The sequence below is a fragment of the Typopeltis vanoorti genome, chromosome 6, assembly GCF_054136105.1.
Source record: "Typopeltis vanoorti isolate ZY-2024b chromosome 6, IOZ_Tvanoo_1.0, whole genome shotgun sequence".
NCBI classification, from domain to species: Eukaryota; Metazoa; Arthropoda; class Arachnida; order Uropygi; family Thelyphonidae; genus Typopeltis; species Typopeltis vanoorti.
The window spans coordinates 80904360-80932173 of NC_143554.1; the positions used below are offsets into that span (position 1 = coordinate 80904360).

Below are 27814 nucleotides of genomic sequence, written 5' to 3' on the forward strand. Positions count from 1 at the left end.
CCGTTTACAGGATAAGGTGGTCAGCCTTATGCCCCGGTGTATCCTATGGCCTGTAGTGTTGAGTTCTCAAGGCCAGTTTGCCTGCTTTGCAGGATGAAAAACCCCAGAATAAACTGGGGAAAAAACCCTGCTGTCCACGCCCAAGACTGGCTAACTTGGCTATGGCTGAGGAAGATCCTTCAGCTCCTCACATCACCGATGGGAATCGAACCTAGGACACTCCTTCCCCAGGCATATGGTTGCGAAGCGCATAGCCACTAAGCTAACCACGCGGACTTTCTATTTTTAATGATTTTATATATTTTTTGTATATTTTTACATTGTCCAGAATCCTTGCTCTAGAGGCTAAATTTTTTTTCAAGCCACTTCAGGCCTCATTGAGCTGGGTGGTGATCTCACACCAGGTGATGAAATTGATCTCCCACCTAAAGACAAAAGTCACAAACATTCGTGCTCAGAGCAGGATTTAAACCTGCAGCCTGTTGGTTGGAGAGCAGACCAGGTAGCTAACTTTTTAGCATATTAAAAATTGGCTTAATATTACTGTAGCATGGCAACATACATGATTTTTTTTAAATATTGTTTCATAGGTAGCTTATCATTCAAAATTAATAATGTTTTAGCAGAGAGAGAGAGAGAGAGGTCCTTTTAAGGAAGCTTTGTCTAGTTCAGAACATTGTGGTAAACCCCCCCTTCTTTGAATTGGATATTAGTCTGCTGCAGGTATTTTCTTTGATGATATGGCAAATTTGCAACTGAAAGAGCTGCTTTCCTTAAGTACTCTCTTCTTTGAGGATAGTCAATGACAAGATGGCCACAGTGTGTGTGTGTTCTGGCCATAATTGTTTCTTAGGAGAGTGTTTTTAGGCAGTTAATGAATTTTCTTATATGCTTATTCTTGATTTTCTCAAATTCGATGGTGTAGTGGAGAGCTACTCATTATAGAGGTGCTAATTACATAAATGCAGACACAATACCAAAATAAGGTATCTTTCAGGAATTGCAAAAGCTGTAAGTAGTAAGTGGAATGGCATTTTAATATGATGGTAGAATGCAAATGTAAGTTTCTGTGGTTTAGCAGTTCTGTGGGAATTTTTGGATTGAGACTACATTATGATGTAAATAAAGAGTATATATATTCTGTTCCTTGATATCCTTGTCAAAGTAAAAGAGGGAAAAGGGTTATCCTTTTCCATATAAAGAAAACTTACCACAATAGGAAGATTTTTAAATGCTGCTTCACACCATTAAAACTTTACGAGACAGGAGATACAATGTCAAGCACGTCAATTAAAAGGAATGAAGAACTGTACTACTTGAAACAGAACCTCACAATTAATGCTTTTGAACCTAAGATGAGCAGAAAAATTCTTAATACATCTCCTGCAACTCCCTTACTTAAACAATTAAACAAGATTTCAAGACTGCAATTATGTTGCCTTACATCAAGAATGTCACAAAGTGGCTGTGTTACTCTACAAGTACAATATAAAAGTGGCTCTTTAACCTTTACAAAAAATATCAAGATTTCTACAACCACCAAAACCTCCACATCACCCCATGAAAAACCAAGCATCTATGAGATTCATTGATCTTGTGGCATTTGTTATGTAGGCCAGACAGGAAGGTCGGTAGAGAATGCATGTCTGAACACATAAAAGACGTCAAAAAAAAAAAAAAAAAAAAGAATAGGGCATAAATCAGTAGTTTGATGGCAAAGTACTTGATGGCATAAATCAGTAGTTTGAGGCCAAAGTACTTGATGGCAAGTAGTTTGTTGCCAAACTACTTGCCATCAAGTACTTTGGCAACAAACAAATATGTCATGTATTGATCGTAACTGTTTTACAAGAAAATTTAAAGAAGCCTCGCAAATGCTTAGGATCTCTACACAATGCAATAAAAATCAAGCCTTAATTTTACATCAAGCATAGTCTGCTTTCATAAAAAAATATAACTGCCACGGATCTAGGATTTAACACAAGTGATACCACAGAACATGATAGCAACAACCAGTAATGTTCCAACAGAATAGAGTATAAATTTACCATTTGCATTCAGGTTCATCAATTATATGTAACAGTTGTGAAGTTATCAAAAAATCATCATCATCAAATTCCTGCCATGTACCCTCAAGGGGTGTATAGGATATGATAGTACCACATGAAAAATTTCCATAATTACTAATTTCCTATCTACAATTTTCCTCCAAATCAGTCTGTTACTTGTCAAGACTCCAACATTACCAGATCTTATATTTCTATTGTCTAAGGCACTTTGTACCTTATCAATCCACCTATATCTTGGTCTTCCTCTGGGTCGTTTTCCTGCCAACTTGGAAGAGAACACTTGTTTTGCTAATTTTTCTTCACCCATTCTGTTTAAGTGACCATACCACCTGAGATTAGCTCTGCTAACGCATTCCTGGATGCTGACAATGTCAAGTTCTTTCCTAATATTCTCGTTTTTAATATGATATTGCCATTGATGCCATCTGTTCACGACACTAATCTTTCTCAGGACTCGCATATCTGTGGTCTCTAGTCTTTAGTCAAGTATTTTACTTCTGACCCAACTCTCAGATCCATAAGTTAAAACTGGTTTGAACACTGTCTTGTAAACAGTTAATTTAGTGTTCCAACTAATTTCTCTCTTATTCCATATGAATTTATTCAATTGACTTCCTACCATACCAGCTTTGTTTATTCTGCTGTCTATTTCCATATTTAATTTACTATCTGCACTAAAAATCATGCCTAAGTAGCTGAAATGTTTTACTTGTTCCACAGGTTCTCCATTCACAAACACAGTTGACATTTTCAATGATTCTGCCTATTTTCATTGTCTTTGTCTTTTTATTGCTGACCTTCATACCATATCTATTACAACAGTTATTCAATTTAGTCAGAGAATCTTGCAGACTTGTAGCGGATTTATTTAGAAGTATGACATCGTCCGCATAAAGCAAAGAACTGACATTAACATCTTCAATTTTGATATCATGTTTAATACCACTTTCCATCATAATGTGATCCATATAGATAATGAATAACAGAAGAGATAATATACATCCTTGTCTCACACCAGATTTAACATTAAACCATCTTCCTGTACTTACTTCAATTCCAACTGCTAACTTACAACTCAAATAAAGACTAAGTATTGCTTGATATAATGCCCCACTGGCACCATATAACTGTAGTGTATTGAATAACTTCTCTCTTGGCACCTTGTCATATGCCTTTACCAAATCAACAAAACTTAAATACAGATCTTGTTATATTCCCATGATTTCTGCCACTATTTGTCGTAAAGTGAAGATCTGATCCCGACAGCATCTATTTGACCTGAATCCAGCTTGTTCTTCACCAAGCTTTTCTTCCACAATTCTTCTCAACCGTTTCTCAATTATACTTACTTGCATATATCTTACCAGGAACACTCAATAGGGATATACCTCTGTAATTCTCACATTCAGTTTTATTTCCCTTTTTATATAGGTATAATGCGAGCTCTACTCCAATCATTGGGAATTCGTCCCTCTGTTCAGGCTTTCTGAACTATGCGGTGCAGCCACTGTAAGACTTTTATACCACCATTCTTCAGCATTTCTGGTCAAATATCATCTACTCCTGCTGCCTTTCCACATTTCAAGCCTTTGATGGCTTTTTCTACTTCAAGTATGGATATGTATTCCTGATTGCATGCCTGGTCAGTGTTTTTTTATCACTGTGCTGTCATCACTGCATCACAAAAAATCTAATATGTGTAATTAATTGTTAAATTGTTAATAGGCTTTTGTTGCATAAAATTTTTATGTACCAGTACCACTGATGATGTAAGTCTTATGACTTATGAAACTTGTTGGGCTTTAATTGCTTATTTTTATTAAACTCTTTATTTACATCATAATGTGGTCTCAATACTGAAAACTTCCCACGTGATAGCAGACTTTTTTTTTTAAATATTCAGAAATGGTTTTAAATATTATTGTGGCACTGCCTTTGCTTTCTTTATTACAATATTTTATGCAAGCCTTATAAAAAAAAGTATGAAAGGTTACTTTCAAAGATACATTTGATGAAGCCATAATTATTTCAATAAATGTATGTATATATTCACAGCAAAGCTAAAATAAATTAATTTATTACTAATTAAAATGATATATAAACATATCAAGTTACAAAATGAAAGCACTAAGACTACATCAGCCTCATTAAACCACAAAAATCTGAATTAATATATCATGGAGTTGTAATCAGTCAAGGAATCCTTTGGAGAAATACAAAACTACTCCAGCTATAAAAATGTGTCTATTCAAGAAATCTCTCATGTAGCCCACACTATGAATAAAAATGACAGTATCAACATACGTATGGTAAAATGTCATCCAGAACTGCAAAAATTAACAGCCAATTACTGTAAATGCCAGAATCCACTGACAGCAGACTGTTGAAAGCATTATTCTTCTTTCTGTCTACTTACTCCTTTCCACAGAGAAGATGGAATAACATTTATTTTGAAATACCTATATATCATTTTCTTATAAAATAAAAATAATAAACTTCAAGTTTTTTCACTCCCTAAGGAGAGCAGGTGTAATTTTTTTAGTCCTAACTTTTGGAAATCAGTACAAGGTACCTCCCATAGTCATCAAATGGCAGTTTTGTTTGCCTCTGCTAAATATTTATATACTTATGTGTGACAAGTATAAGAAATAATGAAGTGCCATTATTTTATATTTGTAAAACTCCTACTGATATTATTATCAGAAACAGTGCAAGTTATAGAGTCAATTTTTCTGAGTTGAGGAGTTAAAAACTGAATTTCTTGTAGGAAATCCTGTTTGCATATGCCAAAAACTGAATAACTCAAGAAATGGCTGAAAAAGAGTCCTAGAAAAGTCTACTTGATGACAAGAATCAAACCTATAATCTTTCTTCTGTGAATCTAGTTTTTACAGAAGTTATAACAAGGCAACAACCATTCTTGTCAGTGTAGTCTTGTTGTACCAACACAAAGTAATTTCATTTTAAAATCCAGGAAAACTAATAACCAACTTACATCATCTATAGAAAGTAAATGAAAACTTTCAACTTCATTGTCAGTATTCTGAGGCTGAAAATCAGCAGGTAATTCCAGATCAAATACATACAGTGTTTCTGGAAATATTCCTCGTTCATCTTCAAAAATAAATCTGAAAGTACAAAAAAATGAAAAATGATTTTACATAATTATTCATAAGAAAAAAAAGATTGAAATCACTGATCAGTGAAATTATGAGTAATTAACTAATAAAATTGTGAACATTCAAAAAATATCTCTTTATTTGAATATGAATTTTTGAAAAAAAATAAAATAATAAATAAAAATAAACACTAGCTATCAAATTCCTGATAAGTACCCAAAAGGGATATACAGGATAACATGACTATATTACATGAAAAGTTTATGTCATTATTAAATTCCAATCAACAATTTTCTTTCAAATTACTCTGCTATCTGCCAGGATGCCATTATTATTAAATCTCATATTCAGGTCTTCTAAGGTTATTCTAACAGCATCAACCCCACATAAATCTTGGTCTTCCTCCAGGTCTTTTTCCCGTTCTCTTCGCATCAAACATTGCTAACATTTCTGATCCATTCCTGAGAATGGAAGAGGAAAGGTTAACACTGAAGATTAACTCTACTCACAGATTGTTTTTGTCATAATGGAATATGGCCAATGAGAGAATATGATATATCCTCATTTTTAATAAGATTCCATCATTGACAAAGAAAACATCAAGATGCAGCTATGTTAACTACTTATATATTAGTGTGTTTATCGGTCAGAGAAAAAAATTCATGCATTTTACAAGTGATACAAGATCAATGAGAGAGCAGAAGAATGGAAGAAATTGCTGCTGAGCTACCGTTCCAAAGACTGATGCAACTGATGATGACAAGACCATGTATTATTATATTTATTTTTGTTTTCTTTCTTTATTTTATTTATTTGGCTGTTTTTAGAGTTGCTGCTGTGTCACAAGGCATCATTTGCTCTGTCTTTCAACATTGTCAAATGGACATTGTCACTACCCAGACCGACCTTTATTGAGGTTTCATCAGTGGGAGCCAGACCCAGAGGTGGTGATACTAAGGTGGAAGTAATGGAGAAGTCATATTTCCATATACGAGTTGTCAAAAGGTGTCACACCTTATTATTAAAATTCTTTGGATTGGGGATAGTTGATGGAAGTTTTTTTTCACTTGGCTATGCTACGAATTATATATTTGGTTTAATCCTTTATCCAAGTGTACGCAAACAAAGTTTGTGCCTGAAGTATTTTCAGGACTGGGGCAACTGGGACTAGGATTAAACCAAATACATAATTGGTAGCATAGCCAAGTGAAAAAAATTTCCGTCAACTATCTCTAATCCAGAGAATTTTAATAATAAGGCGTGACACCTTTTGCCAACTCGTGTATGGGAATATGACTTCTCCATTACTTCCACATTAGTATCACGACCTCTGGGTCTGACTCCCACTGATGAAACCTCAATAGAGTCAAAAATGGTAGTGACTCTTCCCTTAATGCATAGCATTATATTCCTGTAATGCAAAGCACATGTCTGCAAAGAGATGTGCTTTGCATTATGGGAATACTAAGGCAAGTGATGAGAAGTTATACCACCTTTGCCATGAGTTGCCCCAGTCCTGAAAATACTTCAGCAGCAAATTTTGTTTGCTTACACTTGGATAAAGGATTAAACCAAATATATAATTGGCAGCATAGCCAAGTGAAAAAAAATTCCATCAATATATTTCCTGTTTACACTTTTGTACATTGATTTGCTTTCTAACAGTTTTGATCTATATTCTCTCAGTGCACATTTTGACTCACTTGTTAGGAACTTTCCATATGCTTTCTTCATTTCTATAACTTCTTTTTAAATTTCTGAGTTTCTCCCCAAAGAGTTCTGATTTCTCTACTCTTGCAGACAACTTCATCACATGCCTCTCTGGCTAAATCAATCAGTGTTCTTTTCATAATGTACCAATGAGTCTCAATGGGTTGGTTCTTATTTTGAAATTCATTTTTTTCTTGAATTAGTGTATCTGCATCCACAGTTTGCCTCTTAAAGCTGCTTGATCGATTCTTTTTAAAACTTTCACACGCACTCAAAAAAGATTGGTTAAGGTTACTTGGCTTTGAAAAATTTAATTCATGAAAAATATGCTTAGTCTACAATGGTACAATTTGAGTACCATTCTTGTTTGCTGTAAGTAATAATTTAAAAGAAATCACTTCTCCAAACCAGATCCCTGACAATTCTCTCCACACACCCAACACTGGTTCTTTTCTTAAACAGTTCTCCTTCCAGGTATACTGTGGAGGAGACTGCTTCCCCTTAGTAATTCAGATCACAATCTCATTTAAGTTTCATCTCTTGTGGAATGTCCTCCTCTCAGCCATTCACAACCGTGCATCATTTGACATTACAACAATTCGAGTTGGAATATCTCCATGACTTTCACTTACTCCTTTCCATGGTTTGACTATTATTTCTGTTCTTAAGATCCAGATATTTGTTGTGATCTTGTTACAGAAATTATCTATGCTTCTATATCTATATTGATTCTTCACTCTGTTCAAAATTCCCATCCTATATCCAAACCATGGTTTTCCAGAAAAGCATACCTGGGTGGTCCAAGAAAAGACAACAGCTTATTGGCTTGGAACAAAGACCCCAACTTCATTCACAGCTTACACTGAAGTCCACAATACTTGCAAAAACCATCATTAAAAAAGCTAAGTCTGACTTTGATAAGGATAAATGTAGAAAACTTGCCACTTGTGCCAATGGGAGTTGTTATATCCAAAAGTTTTTGGATATAACTTTTGTTCATCTGAGCTTCCACTTCTTTCTCATCTAAATATGAAAGATAAGGCTGATCTGGCATCATTCTTTTCATCCAACTCCTTTAACTGGAACAGTGCACTGTATACCTCCTGCAGCTTTCCACCAGAAAGACCTCAGAAGAATTTTGATTAACCTGGATACCAAAAAGGCTTCCAAGTCCTCACTGAATCCTACCAGCTGCACTCATGTGTTCCTGAAATAATATCAGTACATTATGTTATACTCAGCTGGCACCCCCCCCCCCCCGCAGCATGGAAGTAAGACTACATATAGCCAATTCAAAAAAAAAAAAACGATATCCTGTAAAAAAAGCTCAATATCTGTAGAGCTGTCAACTAATCAACAATCCACCAATATGGATTTCACCAATCAACATCCACAAACATCCACAACAGATCTCCTGGCTCACCCACCTCTGGACACACAAAGATTTGGAGAAACCTATGCTGTTGAACTTGACATTTCAAAGCATTTGATAGGGGTCTGGCATTAAAGGTTTTTCAGCGAACTGCCACCTGATGGTCTGCCTTCCTCCCTTTGTAATTGGATCACAAGTTTTCTCTTATAATGTTCACTATGTGCAATGGTGAAGGGTGTTCTCGCTTCAGATTTTCCTGTTAATGGTGTCATTCTGTGCTCTGTTACTTCACCAGCCCTCTTCCTCATATATATATATATATATATATATATATATATGCAGTGCTCAAACATTCCAACTTCAAGATCATCTACAATAAGTACCCTAAAACACTGATCTTCACACCATCCTGCAATGGGACAACAACCTAGTCGCTTTCAACACTTCCAAAACACAGGTTTGCCATTTTCTCACAAAAAAACACTTCTTCACCACTTACTTTTGATACTGCTCAACTTAACAATCAAGATGATCTCTCTCTCTCTTCCCCCCCCCTCTTCTTGGACCGACTTATTGGCTCTTTTTTAGTGCAGGAAAGATGACCGGGATTAGTTTATTTAGATGATCTTGAAATTTTTGAGCACTGCAAGATCATACGAGTAGGATAAGGATTAATGCATGGCATAATCACATCACTTCTATAATATCTTCAGTTTCCAAAAAACTTGGAATAATTTTTCACTCAAGGAATTACTTTTCTTAACCAGTGGTTATAGACAATAAAATCATTAGGATTATTAAATCTCTTTATTTCTCACCTGATATGAGAATTGAAATTAAAAATTACAGCAGTGAACTGTTTTTTTTAATTGTTTTCTGGAATATGTCAGATGAAGCTCTTCAAAAATATGACACTGGAATAGTAGTTGGTGAATTAAGAATAAACAACTTACATTTTGCAGATGATATCGATCTTCTGGCAGAAAGTGAAGAAGAATTACAAGAGATAATTAGCCACATTTTTGGAACATTAGTGAGGCATCAGTGAGCCACTGCTGGCAGAAGATAATAAAGTTGCTGGGACAGCATGTGAAGAGTATAGTGTGTTCAGGAAGGATAAAGAGAAAAGAATGGGAGAAGGAGTGTTACTGATGATAGCCAATGAATTGCAACTAAAGAGAGTAGAAGTTCAACTGCAGGCCAGTGAAAACAGCACATTTGAGGCTATCTAGTGTGAGATAGGGGCCAGCAGAACAAAATACACAGTTGGATGCTTCTATAGAGCAGGGAATGGAAAAGATGATGGGGGGATAGTATGTATTGGCAAATAACTCAATGAGTGAAGGGTAGATAATTATTATGGGGAATTTCAACTATGGGAACAAATTGGAAGGAGGAGAGGACACATGGGAGGAAGGAAATGGAATGTATGCAGTTACTAAGAAATAATTACCTGAGACAGCATGCAATGGAACATACTTTGTCTATTTGAATTTGTCGATAACCAATATGACCACTTTGCTGCCAATTGGTGAGAGTGATCATATGGTCCTGACCTGGGAGGTGGCTAAATGTGTGATATTTTCAGTTAAGAAGGAGTACATATGGAATTACAGGGCTGATAAGTATGACAAGCTTAGGAGATTGCTTGAATCACTGCCATGTCATGTGAAATTGCAAGGGCTGGGTTGATAGTGCATGAAAAGTGGTAAAGGAGTGTTTGAGGGAAGTAATGGCAGACTGCATACCTAGAGTTCAGGAGAGTAAATCAAGTAAATTAAATGGATGAATATCACCATTAAGCAGGAGCTACAAAAAAAAAAGAAAAAATTATGGAGGGAAGTCAAGGAGAAAGGTGACCAGCAAGCACAAGAGCAGTACAAAGCACAGGCCAGAAAGGAAATTAGCAGTACAGGCCAAAGATAATCCTAAGCAGTTCTTTCGATATGTTGCAAGTAAAAGGAAGAATGTTTATGGCAGCATGATCTTAATGAATTGTGACAGTAGGGAGGTAATTGAATCTGTTGAAATAGTAGAATTACTATGTGAACACTTTGAAAGAGTATATCATCCAGATGGAGATATTGCAGTAACGAGAGAGGCAAGAACATGGGAACTTAGGTAAATGAAATGGAGGTGCACAGCATATTGCAAAACCTTGATGTAAAAACAGCTATGGGATTGGATGGTATAATAGCTTGAGTTTTAAGTGAAGGTGCTAGGGAATTGTCAGTGCCTTTGACCACATTGTTTAATCTACGTCTCAGCACTGGGTTAGTCTCAAGATGGTAGGAAGAATGTGGCAAAGCGTAAGGTTATGCATTATGGAGTGAAAAGCTTACCAGCTGTATATCACATTAATGGAACTATACTCCAGGAACTGATGAAGCCAGAGAGTTTGACTACTGCTAGCAAATCTGATCAACTGGATTTCTTGGTGATGAGGAAGAAGTTGAAAGGATCCAGAGGTAAGTGGCCAAGATGGTAACAGGTCTATGGATTGAAGCTTATGAGAACAGGTTGAAAATTTGCAGAGATTGGTTGACAGGTGGGAAATGGATGATATGATTGAGACATACAAATTACAAAAGGGATTTTACAAGATTAATACAGAGGAAATTTTTCAGAACAGGGCTGGTGGTTGGAGAACTACGGATCATACTTAGAAACCAAGCAAGAGTGTACTTAGCAAGGGTGTTAGAACTAGATTTTTTGCTTGGAGAGTGGTGAATGAAGGGAATAGGTTGCATGAGTCTATTGTGGGTGCCATGACTATGAATGAGTTCAAAGCAAAGTATAATAGATACAGTGCAAATGTTAGTGCTTAGCATGATGTTTAGGGCCTCTCTCAATGAGTCAAAGGACTCTATGGAGTATCCCATAATAATAATAATAACAATAGTAATAATAATAATGTTTTACCAGTTATTATAAAATAATCTTATTATTTTGTTTTCAAAAACAATTTTTTAATATTCTGTTTATCATTCTATTATTGATAATAATGATGTATGCTTGGAATAGGGATACTTACTAATGAATTTATTTATGAGTTGCATATATCTATTAGCTATTAACTGAAGCATTTTAAATTCAAAAGTTTGACAAAATATAACACACACACACACACACACACACACACACAGTGAAAATCTCCAACATATTCTGAGTGCCACCAGCGGCAGACTACATATGTATTTGAAATGTTCATCAAGACAATAATAGCTGAATATAACATTGAATTACATTTGCACACAGAAACTGTGTGCAAATGTAATATCAGTGTACAAAAAATTTACATATTAGCATATGATATAAATTATGGAAAATAAATGTGAAGCTTTCAAAAGACATGATAATAAGGAACAAAATTTCCAAGTGCAACCAACTAGTTCATCATCAAGGCTCAGCAAAAAAGTTCAGCAAGTTTGAGCGCAGTTAGTAGTTGTAAGGGAACAATCATTCGATGCTGTTGGCACACTCTCCCTCGATGAGTCTTTGGATTCCCTGGAGGTGTCACTTATATATGATAATATGCAGTCAATGTAGTAGTAATAATAATAATATATACCCTCAAGGAATGTACAGGATATGATAGTACTACATGAAAAATTTACATCATTGCTAACTTCCATCTACAGTTTTCCTCCAAATCAGTCTGTTATCTGTTAAGACTCCAATACCATCAGATCTTATATTTCTGTCTTCTAAGACACTTTTAACTTTATCAATCCACCTATATCTTAGTCATCCTCTGGGTCTTTTTCCAACCAATCTGGCAGAGAACACTTGTTTTGCTAATCTTTCCTCTCCCATTCTGTTTAAGTGACGGTACCACCTGAGATTAGCTCTGCTAACGCATTCCTGGATGCTGACAATGTCAAGTTCTTCCTTAATATCCTCGTTTTTAATATGATATTGCCATTGATGCCATCTGTTCATGCCACTAATCTTTCTCAGGACTCTCATATCTGCTGTCTCTAGTCTTTGGTCAAGTGTTTTACTTCTGACCCAGCTCTCAGATCCATAAGTTAAAATTGGTTTGAACACTGTCTTCTATACAACTAATTTAGTTTTTTGGCTAATTTCTCTCTTATTCCATACAAATTAATTCAGTTGACTTCCTACCATACCATACCAGTTTTTTGATTCTGTTGTCTATTTTCATATTTAATTTACCATCCTCAATAAAAATCGTGCCTAAATAGCTCAAATGTTTTACTTGTTCTATAGGTTCTTCAATGCAGTTGATATTTTCAATGTTTCTGCCTATTTTCATTGTCTTTTTAATGCTAACCCTCATATCTATCTATTACAACAGTTATTCAATTTAATCAGGGAATCTTGCAGACTTGTAGCAGATTTATTTAGAAGTATAACATCATCTGCATAAAGCAAAGAACTGACATTAACATCCCAATTTTGATATCAGGTTTAATACCACTTTCCCTCATAATGTGATCCATTATGAGGGAAAGTGGTATTAAATCCTGTACTTCCTTCAATTCTAACTGCTGACTTACAACTCAAATAAAGACTAAGTATTGCTTGATATAATGCCCCATTAACAGAATATAGTGTTTTGAATAACTTCTCTCTAGGCACCTTGTCATATGCCTTTCCAGATGTACAAAATTTAAATACAGATCTTTGTTATATTCCCATGATTTCTCAGCTATCTGTATGAGGTGAAAATCTGATCCTGACAGCCTCTATTTGACCTGAATCCAGATTATTCTTCACCAAGCTTCTCTTCCACAATCTTTCTCAACCGTTTCTCAAGTATACTTGCATAAATCTTACAGGGAACACTCAGTAGAGAAATACAGATCCTCTGTAATTCACACATTCAGTTTTATTTCTCTTTTTATATATGTACCATGACAGCTCTACTCTAATCATCTAGAATTCTTCCTTCTGAACTATGCAGTGCAGATACCGTAAAACTTTTATACTTCCATACTTGAGCATTTCTGGTCGAATATCATCTACTCCTGCTGCTTTTATACATTTCAGCTGTTGATGGCTTTTTCTACTTCAGGTATGGATATGTATTCCTGACTGCATGCCTAGTCAGTGTTTTTTACCACTGTGCTATCACTACTTGTTTCATTTAGCAATTTTTCAAAGTAATTACTCCAAACTTCAAGGATATCTTTTTCTGCAGTTTTCATGTCACCTTTATCATCTCTAATTCCTTTTACCGCATTCTTTCCTCCATTTCTGAGCTTCTTCAACAACCTCCAGAATATCTCGCCACCTTCTTGATATTTTCCATGTTCTTGTGAAAGTCCATCCTCCCATGATTTTTGTTTAGCCAGTTTTACACAGTGTTTAGAGCTTTCTTACATTTGTCTCTGTATTCTCTAAGAGCATAAGCTGACTTATTTCCTAGGAACTTTTGATATGCTTTCTTCTTTTCCTTCACTGCCTCTTTAACTTCCTGAGTCCATCATGGGGTTCTGATTTTTCTATCCTTGCAGACCTCACCACATGCCTCTCTGGATGAATCAATCAGTGTTTTCTTCAGGGCTTGCCACTGAATCTCAAAGGTTTGGTTCCTGTTCTCAAACTCTTTCATTTTTTCTTGAATAATATTTGTGTATTTTAGTCTGCAGTTCACATCTGAGAACTGTTCAACTTTTATTCGCTTTAAAACTTTCTTACATGTTCTTCTTTTCAATACGAAATTCAGTTTTATCCTGCTCAAGACTAAATGGTGATCACTTCCAATTTCAAATCCTCTGTACACTCTTGTGTCCTGCACCAGTGAGAAAACATCCCTATCAACAATATCACAGTCAATGAGACTTTTCTTATTCCTTGTCTCTTCTCTCCATGTGAATTTGTGCACATTTTTATACTGGAACATTGTGTTAATAATAACCAGTGTGTCCTGAGCAGAAATCCAAGATACTGCTATTTAGATCCCCAACAAGAACCAACTTTTCCTTTTTCATTGTGTCAGTTGCTTTCTCTAAAGCATCAAAAATTCCTCACTTCTACCTTAGTAAAACTTTCTGTGGAACCATAGGCACAAATAAGTCTCATTGTCCAGTTCCCCCATTCTCATATTTGCCCACATCACTCTACTTGAGACTGCCTGCCATTCAAGAAGATTAGCCTTATATTTAGTGTTGAATACTATGGCTACTCCTTCTTTTCCTTGATTGTCATTGCCTGAATATAACATTTTGTATTTATTGCTCAGAAAGATCTCACCAGTTTTTTTGCCTTTTTTTTTTGTTTTAGTCACCCCTATTATGTCGACTTGGTACTTATCTAATTCCTCAGCTGTGCAGCTAGTTAGCTACTTTAATTCGATGGCATCTTTTTTTTTGGGAGGGGGGGGGGAATACACATAAATGATAGCTTTTTCCATAAATAATAAACAAATGTTCCATGTATGGGAAAAAAAAAAAAAAACTTACGAGACACTTCCCACAGGTCGCATCAGTTCTAGAAGAGAATCTGAAACGGAGGCTTCTTCTTGTGCTTCTTTTTTCACACACTCCCATATTGTCATTCCTACAGAAAATCCTCCACTAACCTAAAAAAAATATATATATTATTATTATTATATAGGTATCACCATGGCATACAACGACTCACTGTGGGAGATCCATTTATTAACACATAGCATCATTCACACAAAATACCTATCTTACTTATCATTAAACTTCACTGATGAAGCAACCACAATCACCTCTGGCAACCCATTCGCTATTCTTCAAGCAAAAAACCTGGTCCTAACACTCTTGTTAAAAACACTCTTACACAACTTTCACTGGTGACCTCTTGTTCTCTCCCTTCTCGTCATATATTGGAAAAAAAAAAAAGCCTTCAGTGTCAATCCTATAAAACCCCTTTAATAACTTAAATGCTTCTACCATGACTTCTCTTTTTCATCTATCAGTTAAATTTTGAAGCCCACAAACCATCAATCTAGTCTCAAAGTGAGTATTCCAATCACCTTTGGATTCTCTCTACAACTTCTTCATCAACATAGGATCTGGGAGTACAGATCTGTGCGCAGTAGTCCAGATGTGACCTTATTAGACTTACATAGGTGAACAATTACCTCTTTATCCCTGTTTGTTAGTGTGTTATTCAATAACCACATAATCTGATGTGCTGTTTTGGTTACCTTTGCAATGTGCCCTCTAAATTCCAACTCCCTGTCCACAATCACACCAAAATCCCTCAAAACTACAACTACAGAGCAGTTTATCTCAGCAAATTTATTTTCATAGGGTTTTAAAAATGCATTTTTTAACATTATGGTATAGTGACATTATTTGTTATCACAAGTTTGGACTTTTTTTTTTCTTTTTTTTTTTTTTTTGGAAAAGCATTGCGGACATATCATTTTGGCTCATTTTGAAATTAACCATAACAAAAATGACAAAATTTTAACAGATTCAAATACCAAATTTCCTTAAATTTTCTAAAATTTCACCAGGTAACATGAAATTATTAACATCAGTTCATATCTTTTTTTTTGCTGATACATAATTTCTAACAAACAAAAAACAGATTTCCGCTGGCATTTAAATTCCATCCAGACAGAATCACTGCAATATATAAATTTGATACATCTTGTCTTCTTCCGATACCTACAAATGGTTAGACTGAAACAAAAATTAGAATGGCTTGCAAAAAAATTTGCAAGCCTTTCTAATTTTTATCCATCCAAGCAAAATGACTTATATGTACTTTACACATTTTGCAAAATATACTTTAATCATGCCAGTGATCCATTTTCAGCACCTATCGGTTGGCTCCCTTCTTCTTCTTACAACTTTTCACAACTGTCTCCATGAAATAAATTCCTAGCCAATCAAAAAATTGCAAGAATACCAACCAAGTACACCTACTTCAAGTGGGGAGAGACTGCCTTTAGCCTTAATAATAACTACAGACAAGCACCATACTTATTAAGGACCAGACATTATTTATTATGAGTCCATTATTTATGTCAGTTAATACCTGTGGGTGGGCAGTCTGTTTGAGGGGAGAAACACAATGCATCTCTCTCTCTCTCTCTCTCTCTCTTAAATGCTAATCTTGCTCACAAAAGGCTATGAACTTGTAGTGAATTAATAGCATCAGCAGAGTAGCTAACTTACCTTCAGCTGAAAAACTTCATAATGATTCCTTGCTTTCAATCATATTGTATACTTTTTTAAAAAAAGTAAACTCTTGCTCTCAAAGGATATATCACATTTAAAAAATTTTAACTAAGAACTAAGATTGTATAAGAACCAATTGTATCAGCTCTTGTACAATCCAGTCAGTACTGTATAACTCTTTGTTTTTTTTAAAGTAAACTCTTTGAGAGCATAATGTTTTTTAAATGACATTTCGAGCTTCAGTAAACAAGACTATGGAAATCATATTAGGCAAGAAAAATCACTAATTAATAGATACATACATAACATAAATTATTCATGCATTTTTTTCCACATTACCACTGATTTTTAAATATATTTTTCAAAGATTTTTAATGACTAAGATTTTAATAAAACATTAATTTTAAAAAAATTGCTAAATTTTAAAGGCTTTTTTTTTTTTTTTTGCAAAATTTGATATTTATTAAATATCAAATTGCATTCTCAAAAATTTTTAATTTTTTTTTTTTTTCATTTTTCATTTTTTGATAATTTAAAAAAAATTCTTTTGCTAACTACAGTGGTGCCTTGTAGTTTGTATTTAATTCTGTGGCATTGGTTATTTCAAAGCACTTTTAAAAACATAGCCTTAATATACAGTTTTTTGAAGTTTGAAATCACTTGCTGGTCCATGGGTTGTATGATAGAAATGGTATTGGGCAGCAAAAACTTTATCTTGATGAAACTAAATTCGCCAAATAAATCCTCCTCTAAATTTGGGGGATGAGCAGGAGCATTGTCCATCACTAGAAGAGCTTTTAATGGTAGATTTTTTTTTTCAGTAAGATCATTTTTTTCATCTCAATTGTCGATACTACAACTTTTCTTTTAGGTTTTGTTCTTTCTACATTCTTGGATGTTATAGGCAATAAAAAAAATGCCAAAAACAGTTAAAAATTCTCTACACAAATGCATCGCGCAATGACTAGGCTGTCTAAAGTAAGGGACAACACACAGTGGTTCAATGATTCAGACAGACACACACACTGTGCAGGCACAGAGAAGTGAGTGAGGGAGAAGCATGCCCAATGACGTGCCAAAACTGTCTAATGCTATATGACTCTGAGTTCCTGGACTATAGTTCAAACTACGAATCAAATTTCTTGAGTTCTCAAGTGTTTGAACTCTGGAACGTTCGAAGTACGAGGCACCACTGACGTACTAACTGTTTACTCTCAAACTAGGTAACAATGGTACAAACCATGTAATGGCCACATGCTCAGAAATATGTAATGTCCACCAGACAACTGTTAACTTATGTTCTTTATCATAATGCATATTGTTGTTTATGTCAACATAATGAATGATGTCTGTTACTTTAAAATGACCACAATACTAGATGGGATGTACTCATAAGTGATAAATTAATGCTCGAGTAAAAAACCAAAAACCTCGAACAAGAAAAATCATAAACCTTCAAATTATAAAGATAAAAATGAGTATCAACAGGAAAGTCTAGCTGCAGAACAATAACATTTACACAAGTGGGAATGACAGCAGGAAAATAACATTTGAAAAGGCAGCAGATCAAAAGAAACTTAGATTCAGAAGGCATGTGGAATTTTGCTTAATATGCCCACATAAGTTAAAAAAAGTTTACTATAGCTATCATCATCAAATTCCTGATATGTACCTTCAGGAGGATGTATAGGATAATTATGAGAGTACTATATGTAAAAGTTACACCATTACTAACTTCCGATTGACAATTTTCCCCCAAATTAATCGGTTATCTGTCAAGATTCCAATATTATCAGATCTTATATTTATATCTTTTAAGCCACTTTTTACTGTATCAATCCATCTACATCTTACTTTGGGTCTTTTCTCTACCAACCTAGCAAAGAAAGTTCTTTTGCTAATCTTTCCTCTCAAATTCTGTTTAAGTGACTATGCCACCTTAGATTAGATTAGATCTACTAACACATTCCCAAATGCTAACAACTGCAAGTTCTTTCCTAATATCCTGATTTTTAATGTGATAAAACATTAAAAATCAGGATAGTGGGATGAATAAATGACATTTATGTCATTTATTCACCCCAACTAATCTTTCTCAGAACTCTAATATCAGAGGTCTCTAGTATTTGTTCAAGTAATTTATTTCTAACACAGCTCTCAGTTCCATAAGTTAAAACTGGTTTCAACATCATCTTGTAAAGAGCTAATTCAGTGTTTTGAGTATTTTTTTCTAATTCCATATAAATTTATTCAGCAGACTTCCCTACCATACCAGCTTTACTAAGTCTGTTGTCTATTTCTATATTTAATTTACCATCTTAGATTATAAGTCTCATTGACTATGTTATTGTTGATAGTGATGTTTTCTCCCTGGGGCAGGACACCAGAGTGTACAGAGGATTTGAAATTGGAAGTGATCACCATTTAGTCTTCAGCAGGACTAAATTGAATTTCATATTGAGAAGAAAAACATATAAGAAAGTTTTAAAGCAAATAAATGTTGAGCAGCTCTCAGATGTGAAATGTAGACTAAAATACACAAACATAATTGAAAAAAAAAAAAAATGAAAGAGTTTGAGAACAGAAACCAAACCTTAGATTCAGTGGCAAGCCCTGAAGAAAACACTGACTGCAGACAGCCTCACCACATGCCTCTGGCATGTGGTGAGATTGGAGTAGAGCTCATAGTACCCATATATAAAAAGGGAAATAAAACTGAATGTGAGAATTACAGAGGTATCAGCAGAATTACAGAGGTTGTCTGCAAGGATAGAAAAATCAGAACTCCATGGTGGACACAGGAAGTGAAAGAGGCAGTGAAGGAAAAGAAAAAGCATATCAAAAGTTCATGGCAAATAAGTCAGCTTGTGCTCTTAGAGAATACAGAGACAAATGCAAGAAAGCTAAACACTGTTTTAAACTAGCTAAACAAAAGTCATGGGAAGACTTTGGTAAGAATGTCAAAAATAAATATCAAGAAGTGACAAGATATTCTGGAGGTTGTTGAAGAAGCTCAGAAATGGAGGAAAGAGTGCTGTAAAAGGAGTTAGAGATGACAATGGTGAAATGAAAAACTGGAGAAAAAGATATCCTTGAAGTTTGGAGTAATTACTTCGAAAAATTACTAAATGAAACAAGTAGTAAGAGCACAGTGGTTAAAAACACTGACCAGGCATGCAGTCAGGAATATATATATATATATCCATACCTGAAATAGAAAAAGCCATCAAATCCCTGAAATGTGGAAGGGCAGTAGGAGTACATGATATTCGACAAGAAATGCTCAAATATGAAGGTATGAAAGTCTTTCAGTGGCTGCGTGGAATAGTTCGGAAGGCATGAACAGAGAGACGAATCCCGGATGATTGTCGTAGAGCTCTCAGTACCCATATATAAAAAGGAAAATAAAACTGAATGTGAGAATTACAGAGGGTCTGCATTTCTCTACTGAGTGTTCCTGGTAAGATTTATATACAAGTATACTTCAGAAACAGTTGAGAAGGATTGTGGAAGGAAAGCTTGGTGAAGAACAAGCTGGATTCAGGCCAAATAGATGCTGTCGGGATCAGATCTTCACTTTACGACAAATAGTGGCAGAAATCACGGGAATATAACAAAGATCTGTATTTAAGTTTTGTTGATTTGGTAAAGGCATATGGCAAGGTGCCAAGAGAGAAGTTATTCAATACGCTACAGTTATATGGTGCCAGTGGGACATTATGTCAAGCAATACTTAGTCTTTATTTGAGTTGTAAGTCAGCAGTTAGAATTGAAGGAAGTACAGAAAGATGGTTTAACATCAAATCTGGTGTCAGACAAGGATGTACATTATTTTCTCTGTTATTCTGTGTATCAATATGGATCACATTATGAGGGAAAGTAGTATTAAACCTGATATCAAAATTGGGAATGATAATGTCAGTTCTTTGATTTATGCAGATGATGTTATAATTCTAAATAAATTTGCTACAAGTCTGCAACATTCTCTGACTAAAGTGAATAACTGTTGTAATAGATATGGTATGAAGGTCAATAATAACAAGACAAAGACAATTAAATTATAGACAGAAACACTGAAAATATCAACTGCATCTTGAATGGAGAACCTATAGAACAAGTAAAACATTTCAGCTACTTAGGTACGATTTTTAGTGAAGATGGTAAATTAAATATGGAAATAGACAGCAGAATCAACAAAGCTGGTATGGTAGGAAGTCAATTGAATAAATTCATATGGAATAAGAGAGAAATTAATCGGAACACTAAATTAGCTGTATACAAGACAGTGTTCAAACCAGTTTTAACTTATGGATCTGAGAATTGGGTCAGAAGTAAAACACTTGACCAAAGACTAGAGACCGCAGATAAGCGAGTCCTGAGAAAGATTAGTGTCGTGAACAGATGGCATCAATGGCAATATCATATTAAATACAAGGATATTAGGAAAGAACTTGACATTGTCAGCATCCAGGAATGCGTTAGCAGAGCTAATCTCAGGTGGTACGGTCACTTAAACAGAATGGGAGAGGAAAGATGAGCAAAACAAGTGTTCTCTGCCAGATTGGCACGAAAAAGACCCAGAGGAAGACCAAGATATAGGAAGATTGATATGGTAAAAAGTGCTTTAGAAGATAGAAATATAAGATCTGATAATGTTGAAGTCTTGACAACCAAGGAGAAAAATTGTAGATAGGAAGTTAGTAATGATGTAAATTTCTCGTGTAGTACTATCATATCCTGTACAGGAATTTGATGATGATGATGATTTACCATCTTTTACGATCTCATTTATCATCTTTACCTTCTGCACAGGACAAAGCACACAATTGAAAAATTGCAGAAGTGGCAAGATATTAGCAGGGCTGAAAAGAGAAGGAAGTAGGTGGTTCAAAGAAATAATAAAGACCAAGTGAACAAACAAGAAAAACAAGTTAAGGAGAAAATCATATACGGAGACTCAATGATCAGGGAAGTACTTAATGAAAGTGTGACAAAATCATGTTTCCCTGGAGAAAAAAATTCACAATATTAGTCATGCCATCCAGATGCAAAAAAAGTAAGTCAAAGGTTATGATTGTCTTGGTTGGCACAAATGATTTGAGACGCGAAAAGTACTCTATGAGAGAGGAAGTAAATGAGTTGTTAGAATAGGCAAAACTGAAGAGTGAGAAGATGAAGACTAAGTCTCTTACCACGCTATGATAGAGGTAACTAAGGATATAGGAACTAAGGAGGAGGGCACTGCTAGCTAATGAGGTTATATGTAGGTTGTGCAGAATGAATGATGTAGGATTTGTGTGGATCTCTGGTCTGTTTTTGATGGAAAGAAGCATTTGTATACTACTGGTGGACTGCATCTCAATTGGTTTTGGTGTTACGTGATTAGAGAGCTTTGTTCACAAAGCATGCTGAAGCACAAATTCAGGAAAACTTAAGCAATTAGGGTGGAAGAAGGTTAGTTTGTGTGAAGGCACCCACGAGGCAAGTGAGTGTTGAGAATGACGAAGTGTGAAATCTAGTCTCTCAAGCAAAAATATTGAATATTGTAATCCAGGGGTTATCAACCTTTTCCAGTGCTATGCCACTGTATTTAATTCAAGATATTATATGTACCAGTAAGGCAGTGGTTCACGTACCACCAGTAATACTCGTACCATAGATTGAGAATCCCTGTTGTAGTCAATTCAGGAAGTAAAGGCAGGAGGTTGCCCTAAAGGGATGCTGCAGTTTCTATATACTAATGCCAGAAAAATCAGGAACAAGAGGGAGGAGTTTTCCTGGCATTGGTTAGTGCAACCTTGCCAAAAATTATAGGCATTAGTGAGACTTGGCTAACAGCAGATTATGTAGTTACAGGGATAGAGAATGTGAAGGGTTTAGCATTTTCAGGGAAGATAAAGATTACAGGATGAAGGAGGGGTACTGCTGATGATAGTGGCTGAAATGCACCAAAAAGAACAGGAGATAAGCAAGAGGTTAGCTGTTCATTTGAAGTAGTCTGATGTGAGATTAAGGCCAGTAAGACAAAATATACAGTTGGGATGATCTGGAAGACATGCACTGCCAAATTAGTAGAATGAGTATAAGAGGTTGAGTGATTATTATGGGGACACTTCAACTGTGTAGATATCGACTGGATGGAAGACAGATCACATGGCAGGAAGGAAATGGAATTTATACACCTACTAAGAGATAATTACTTGAGGCAGCATGTGATGGAGGGGGTGTGAGAGTATTGGATCAGAAGAACTATCCATAACCAAAGTGACCACATTCTTGACTTGGGAGATTGTACAAGAGGAATATTCTGTCAAGAAGGGTATATGTGGAACTACAAGGCAGGTGATTAACAAGCTTAGGAAGATGCTACTTAACTCTGTGCCATGGCATAAAAAACTGCAGGATAAGGATGTTTGTAGTGCATAGGAGATAGAGATCATCTAGATTAAGATCATCATGGGAGAAGGGTCATCTAGATTAGGCAATATTAAATCGTATACCTAAGGTAAGTAGGGTTAATCAGGCATGCTTTAGATGGATGACTAATAACATTAAGCACAAGCTGAAGAAGAAGAAGAAGAAAATGCTGTGGAGGGTATATAACAAGAAAGGTGACCAGCATACCAAGGAAGGCAAAATCAGATTATGAGAAGAATCTAGCCAAGCAGGTCAAACGAAATCCCAAAGAGTTCTTTCATTAAGTGGCAAGTAAGAGCAAGAATGACCATGGAAGATTGACCTTAATGAGCGATGATGGTCACGAAGTGACAGAAGTAGATAAATTAGTGGAGTTACTAAGTGACCACTTGGCAAGGGCATGTCATCATAGTGAGGTTACTGCTTTAACATATATGACAGACATTAATGTGGGAACAGAGGTGGATGAATTGGAGGTTCTTAGGATATTGCAGTCTCAATGTAAATAGAGCTGTGAGATTCGATGGGATATCAGGTAGGGCTTTTCGAGAATGTGCAGGGGAACTGGCAATGCCTCTGACTAGGCTGTTTAAATCTCAGCTCTGGTAGAGTTCCAAGAGAGTGGAAAGTAATGCCCTTGCATAAGGGTGGTTCGAAGACTGAAGTAGCAAATTATAGGCCAATCAGTATCTCAGGCATGGTGGTAAAAGTACTAGAAAAATTGGTTAAAAAAAAAGAAAAAGTAAAGAATGGGCAGATAAAAACATGACTCTGTATGATGGTCAACATGGTTTGTGAAGGGTCAGTCATACCTTATAATTTATTGCCTTTTTATAAGAGAGTAACAGCAGAGTTGGATAAAGGAACTGGCTATACGATGATTCTGCTGGATTTTGCAAAGGATTTTAGAAAGGCATTTGACAAAATACCACATGGAACTCTGTTTTGCAAATGAGGATGTATATGATATCTTATCCACTGGTTAAGTGGATAAGAGGGTGGCTGCTGGACAGATATCAAAAAGTGGTATATTGAGGGGCAGAATTAAGGTAAATACAGGTGGCTAGTGGTGTGCCACAAGGTTCAGTGCTGGGACTATTGCTGTTTAATTTGTACATTAATGATATAGGAAATAACCTCAAAGGAAATACTCAGCTGTTTGCTAATGATGAAAAATTAGAATAATAATTCAAGGCGATGTGGAGAGCTTGCAGGATGGCTGTCCATATGGGCAAAAGATAATGGGTATCAGTTTAATGTGGAGAAATGTAAAGTTATGCATTTTGGGATAAATAGATTACAAACTGTATATCACATTGATGGCACTATTCTTTCATCCATCCCTAAATCTCTAGCTTCATCTATTTATGAAGCTAGAGATTTAGGAGATAGACAGAGAGTTAAAGTTCAGAGAATATATTGCTAAGGTAGCCCATAAGATTAGTTTGCTTTTAAAGAACACAATAACAAGTAGATATAAGGAATTGTTATTCCTTTTTATAAGGACTTAATACGTCCACATCTGGATTACTGTGCTCAAGTCTAGTCTCCTAGGTTTCTTGGGGGATGATGAGGTAGTAGAGAAGATTCAGAGGCGAGTGGTCTGCAGAATGTTCCCTATGAAGATAGATTGAGTATGTGTGGATTGCAGAAGTTGGTTGATAGAAGAAAAAAGAGGGGATATGATAGAAACAGTTAAGTTGCTTAAAGGATTTTATAGGATTGATGCAGGGAAAATGTTTCAGCACTTGGATGGGGTGGCCAGAACAAGGGGTCATCCCTGGGAGTTGAATAAAGGTGTGGTTAGTAGGGGGTGTGAGGACTAGATGTTTTGCTTGATGAGTTGTGAATGAGTGGAATGGGATGCCAGAGTCAGTTGTCAGTGCTTTATCTGTTAATATGGGTTCAGAGCAATAAAAGGTATGATAGATTGTGTGGATAGTTTGTGTCTCCAGCAATGAGTCTCTAGACTCCATGGAGGTTCCTGTATAATAATAATAATAATTTTCGCTAAAAATTGTGCCTAAATAGCTGAAATGTTTTACTTGTTCTATAGGTCAGAACAGGTTCTACAAGTTAGAAACATCAACTATTCACGATATAGTTGATGTTTTCAATGTTTCTGCCTATTTTGGTGGTCTTTTTATTGCAACAGTTATTCAATTTAGTCAGGGAATCTTACAAGACTTGTACTGGATTTATTCAGAAGTATGACATCATGTGCATAAAGAAAAGAGCTAAGATTAACATCACCAATTTTGATAACAGATTTAATAACACTTTCCTTCAAAATGTGACCCATAAAGATAATGAATAACAGTGTAGATAATGTGCATCCTTGTTGCACACCTGATTTGGCATCAAACCATCTTCCTTTACCTCCCTCAAGTCTAAGTGCTAAATTTACAGCTTACATAGAGACTACGAGGGTGGTCTGAAAAGTTCTTGGCCACAAATTTATAATTTCAAAATTATTTTTATTTTTCAACATAATCTTCCTTAAGACTAATACATTTATTCCAGCAATGATCCAGCACCATTATCCCATCCCTGTAGTGGTTCTCAGTAAGATCTGAAAAATACCCCTCTACAGCTGCAATCACCTCTTGATTCGAAGAAAATGCTAACAAGCGAGGAAGTGTTTTAGTTTCGGGAAGAGAAAGAAGTCAGACGGAGCTAAATCTAGGTAACAGGGTGGATGTTCCAATAATTCATAGTGCTGATCCCTTAATTTTCCCATTGCCAAAACACCTTTGTGGGCAGGTGCATTGTCCTGAAGAAAGAAAATTTTTTTCTTCTGCAAACCAGGTATTTTCTCACAAATGTTTTAGTCTAGTCTGGATAAAAGATCAGAATAATATTTCCTGGTTATCGTTTTACCTTTTCAAGATAATTAATAAACAAAATGCCTTTAGCATCCCAAAACACCAATGCCATGACCTTTCATGCTGATGGAACCGATTTTGTTTTCTTTGATACCAAAGAACTGGCTTCGGTCCACTGTTTGTTTGGATTCTGGTGTGTAATGGTGAATCCAAGTCTCATCCATACTAATAAATCGAGGCACAAAATCAGTTTTATTCTTGTTAAACCACTCCAAGCACTGTTCAGAGATTTTCATGTGAGTGTGTTTCTGATCTGCTGTGAGCAAACACGGCACCCATCTTGCAAAGCTTTTTCATATGCAATTCTTCATGCAAAATATATCCTACACATTTTTTTGAAATGCCTATAGTGTCAGCAATTTCATGCATTTTGACTCACCGGTCATCCAATACCATATCATGCACTTGATCAATGATTTCTGATGTTGTTACACTTTTTTGACGTCCCTCACATGGATCATCTTCAAGGCTGGTATGGCCACATTTAAACTCGGCAGCCCATTTCTTAATTGTCAAAAACGAAGGAGAAGAGTGCCCATAAACGTTTACGAATTTCTTTTGGTGTTAAACCTTCTTTTACAAAGAATTTTATAACCACACGACTCAATTTTATTCATTTCAAGTGATACAGACAACACTTTTGCTTCACAGCTGTATAAAACAAACTACTTGATAGAATGACATGCAATTTTACATGGATGCTTATGACAGATGTATCAACTTAGGAAAAAAAAATCCTTGCCAATAGTGTTGCCATCTATGGTAGAGGCCTAGAACTTTTCTGATCACTCTCATATGTATTGCTTGATGGCACCTTGTCATATGCCTTTTCTAGATTAACAAAACTTAAATACAAATCCTTGTTATATTACCAAGATTTCTCAACTATTTGTCTTAAAGTGATAATCTGATCCTGACAACCTCCATTTGGCCTGAATCCAGCTTGTTCTTCACCAAGCTTTCCTTCCACAAGTTTTCTTAGCTGTTTCTCAAATATACTTGCATAAATCCTATCAGGATTACTCAGTAGGGAAATACCTCTGTAATTCATGTATTCAGTTTTATTTCCATTTTTATAGATGGTACTATGACAGCTCTGCTCCAATCATATGAAATTCGAATCTTTGATCATGCCTACTGAATTATGTAATGCAGCCATATTTGAGCATTTCTGGTTGAATTTCATCTACTCCAACTGCCTTTCCACATTTTAGGTGTTTGATGATTTTTTTTCTCCCTTCAAATATGAATGTATTCCTGACTGCATTTCTGTTGGGAGTTTACTACCATCGTGCTGCTGACACTGCTTGTGTTATTTATCAGTCTTTCAAAGTAATTACTTCAAACATCTAGAATATCTTTAGCTTCAGTTTTCAGGTTATCTTTATCATCTCTGTTTCTTTTACAGTACTTTTTCCTTCATTTCTAAACCATCTTCCCATTAATTTTGTTTAGCTAGTTTTTACACAATGCCTTCCTTTCTTACATTTTTCTCTATATTCTCTAAGAGCACAAGCTGGCTTACTTGCCAGGAACTTTTGATATGCTTTCTTTTTTTCCTTTACTGCCTATAACTTCCTGAGTCCACCATGGAGTTCTGATTTTTCTATCTTTACAGACCTCACATGCATGCCTCTCTCTGTCTGAACCAATCAATGTTTTTTTTTTTTTTCAGGATTTGTCACTAAATCTCCAAGGTTTGGTTTTTGTTTTCAAACTCTCATTTTTCTTCAATAATGTTTGTGTATTTCAGCCTGCTCAACCTTGATTCGTTTTAAAACTTGCTTATACACTCTTCTTTTCAATATGAAATTCAATTTATCTTGTTCAAAACTAAACAGTGATCACTTCCTATTTCAAATCCTCTTGTGTCCTGAACCAGTGAGAAAACATCACTATCAACTAGAACATGGTCAAAGAGATTTTTATTTCCTGCATCTTCTCTTCATGAAAATGTGTGCACATTTTTATTGGAACATGATGTTAGTAATAACTAATCCATGTCCTGAACAGAAATCCAACAGGCATTTACCATTATTATTAGCTTTGCACTTTTCTTCAAATTTTCCCAAAACATTTCTATATGTTTGGTAATCATTTTCTACTCTGC

The 27814-nt window shown here is 35.4% G+C and overlaps 1 protein-coding gene across 1 annotated transcript in view; it reads right to left on the minus strand.

The window, feature by feature from the left end:
* LOC150105630 (uncharacterized) overlaps nt 1-27814 on the minus strand; it is a 169545-nt gene that overhangs the window by 71966 nt on the left and 69765 nt on the right. Inside the window, exons 5-6 of the mRNA XM_090394956.1 lie at nt 14702-14820; nt 5065-5197 (exon numbers count right to left, since the gene is read on the minus strand). Of these exons, the coding sequence (XP_090251082.1) occupies nt 5065-5197; nt 14702-14820 (252 nt within the window). The remainder of the gene's footprint in view (nt 1-5064; nt 5198-14701; nt 14821-27814) is intronic.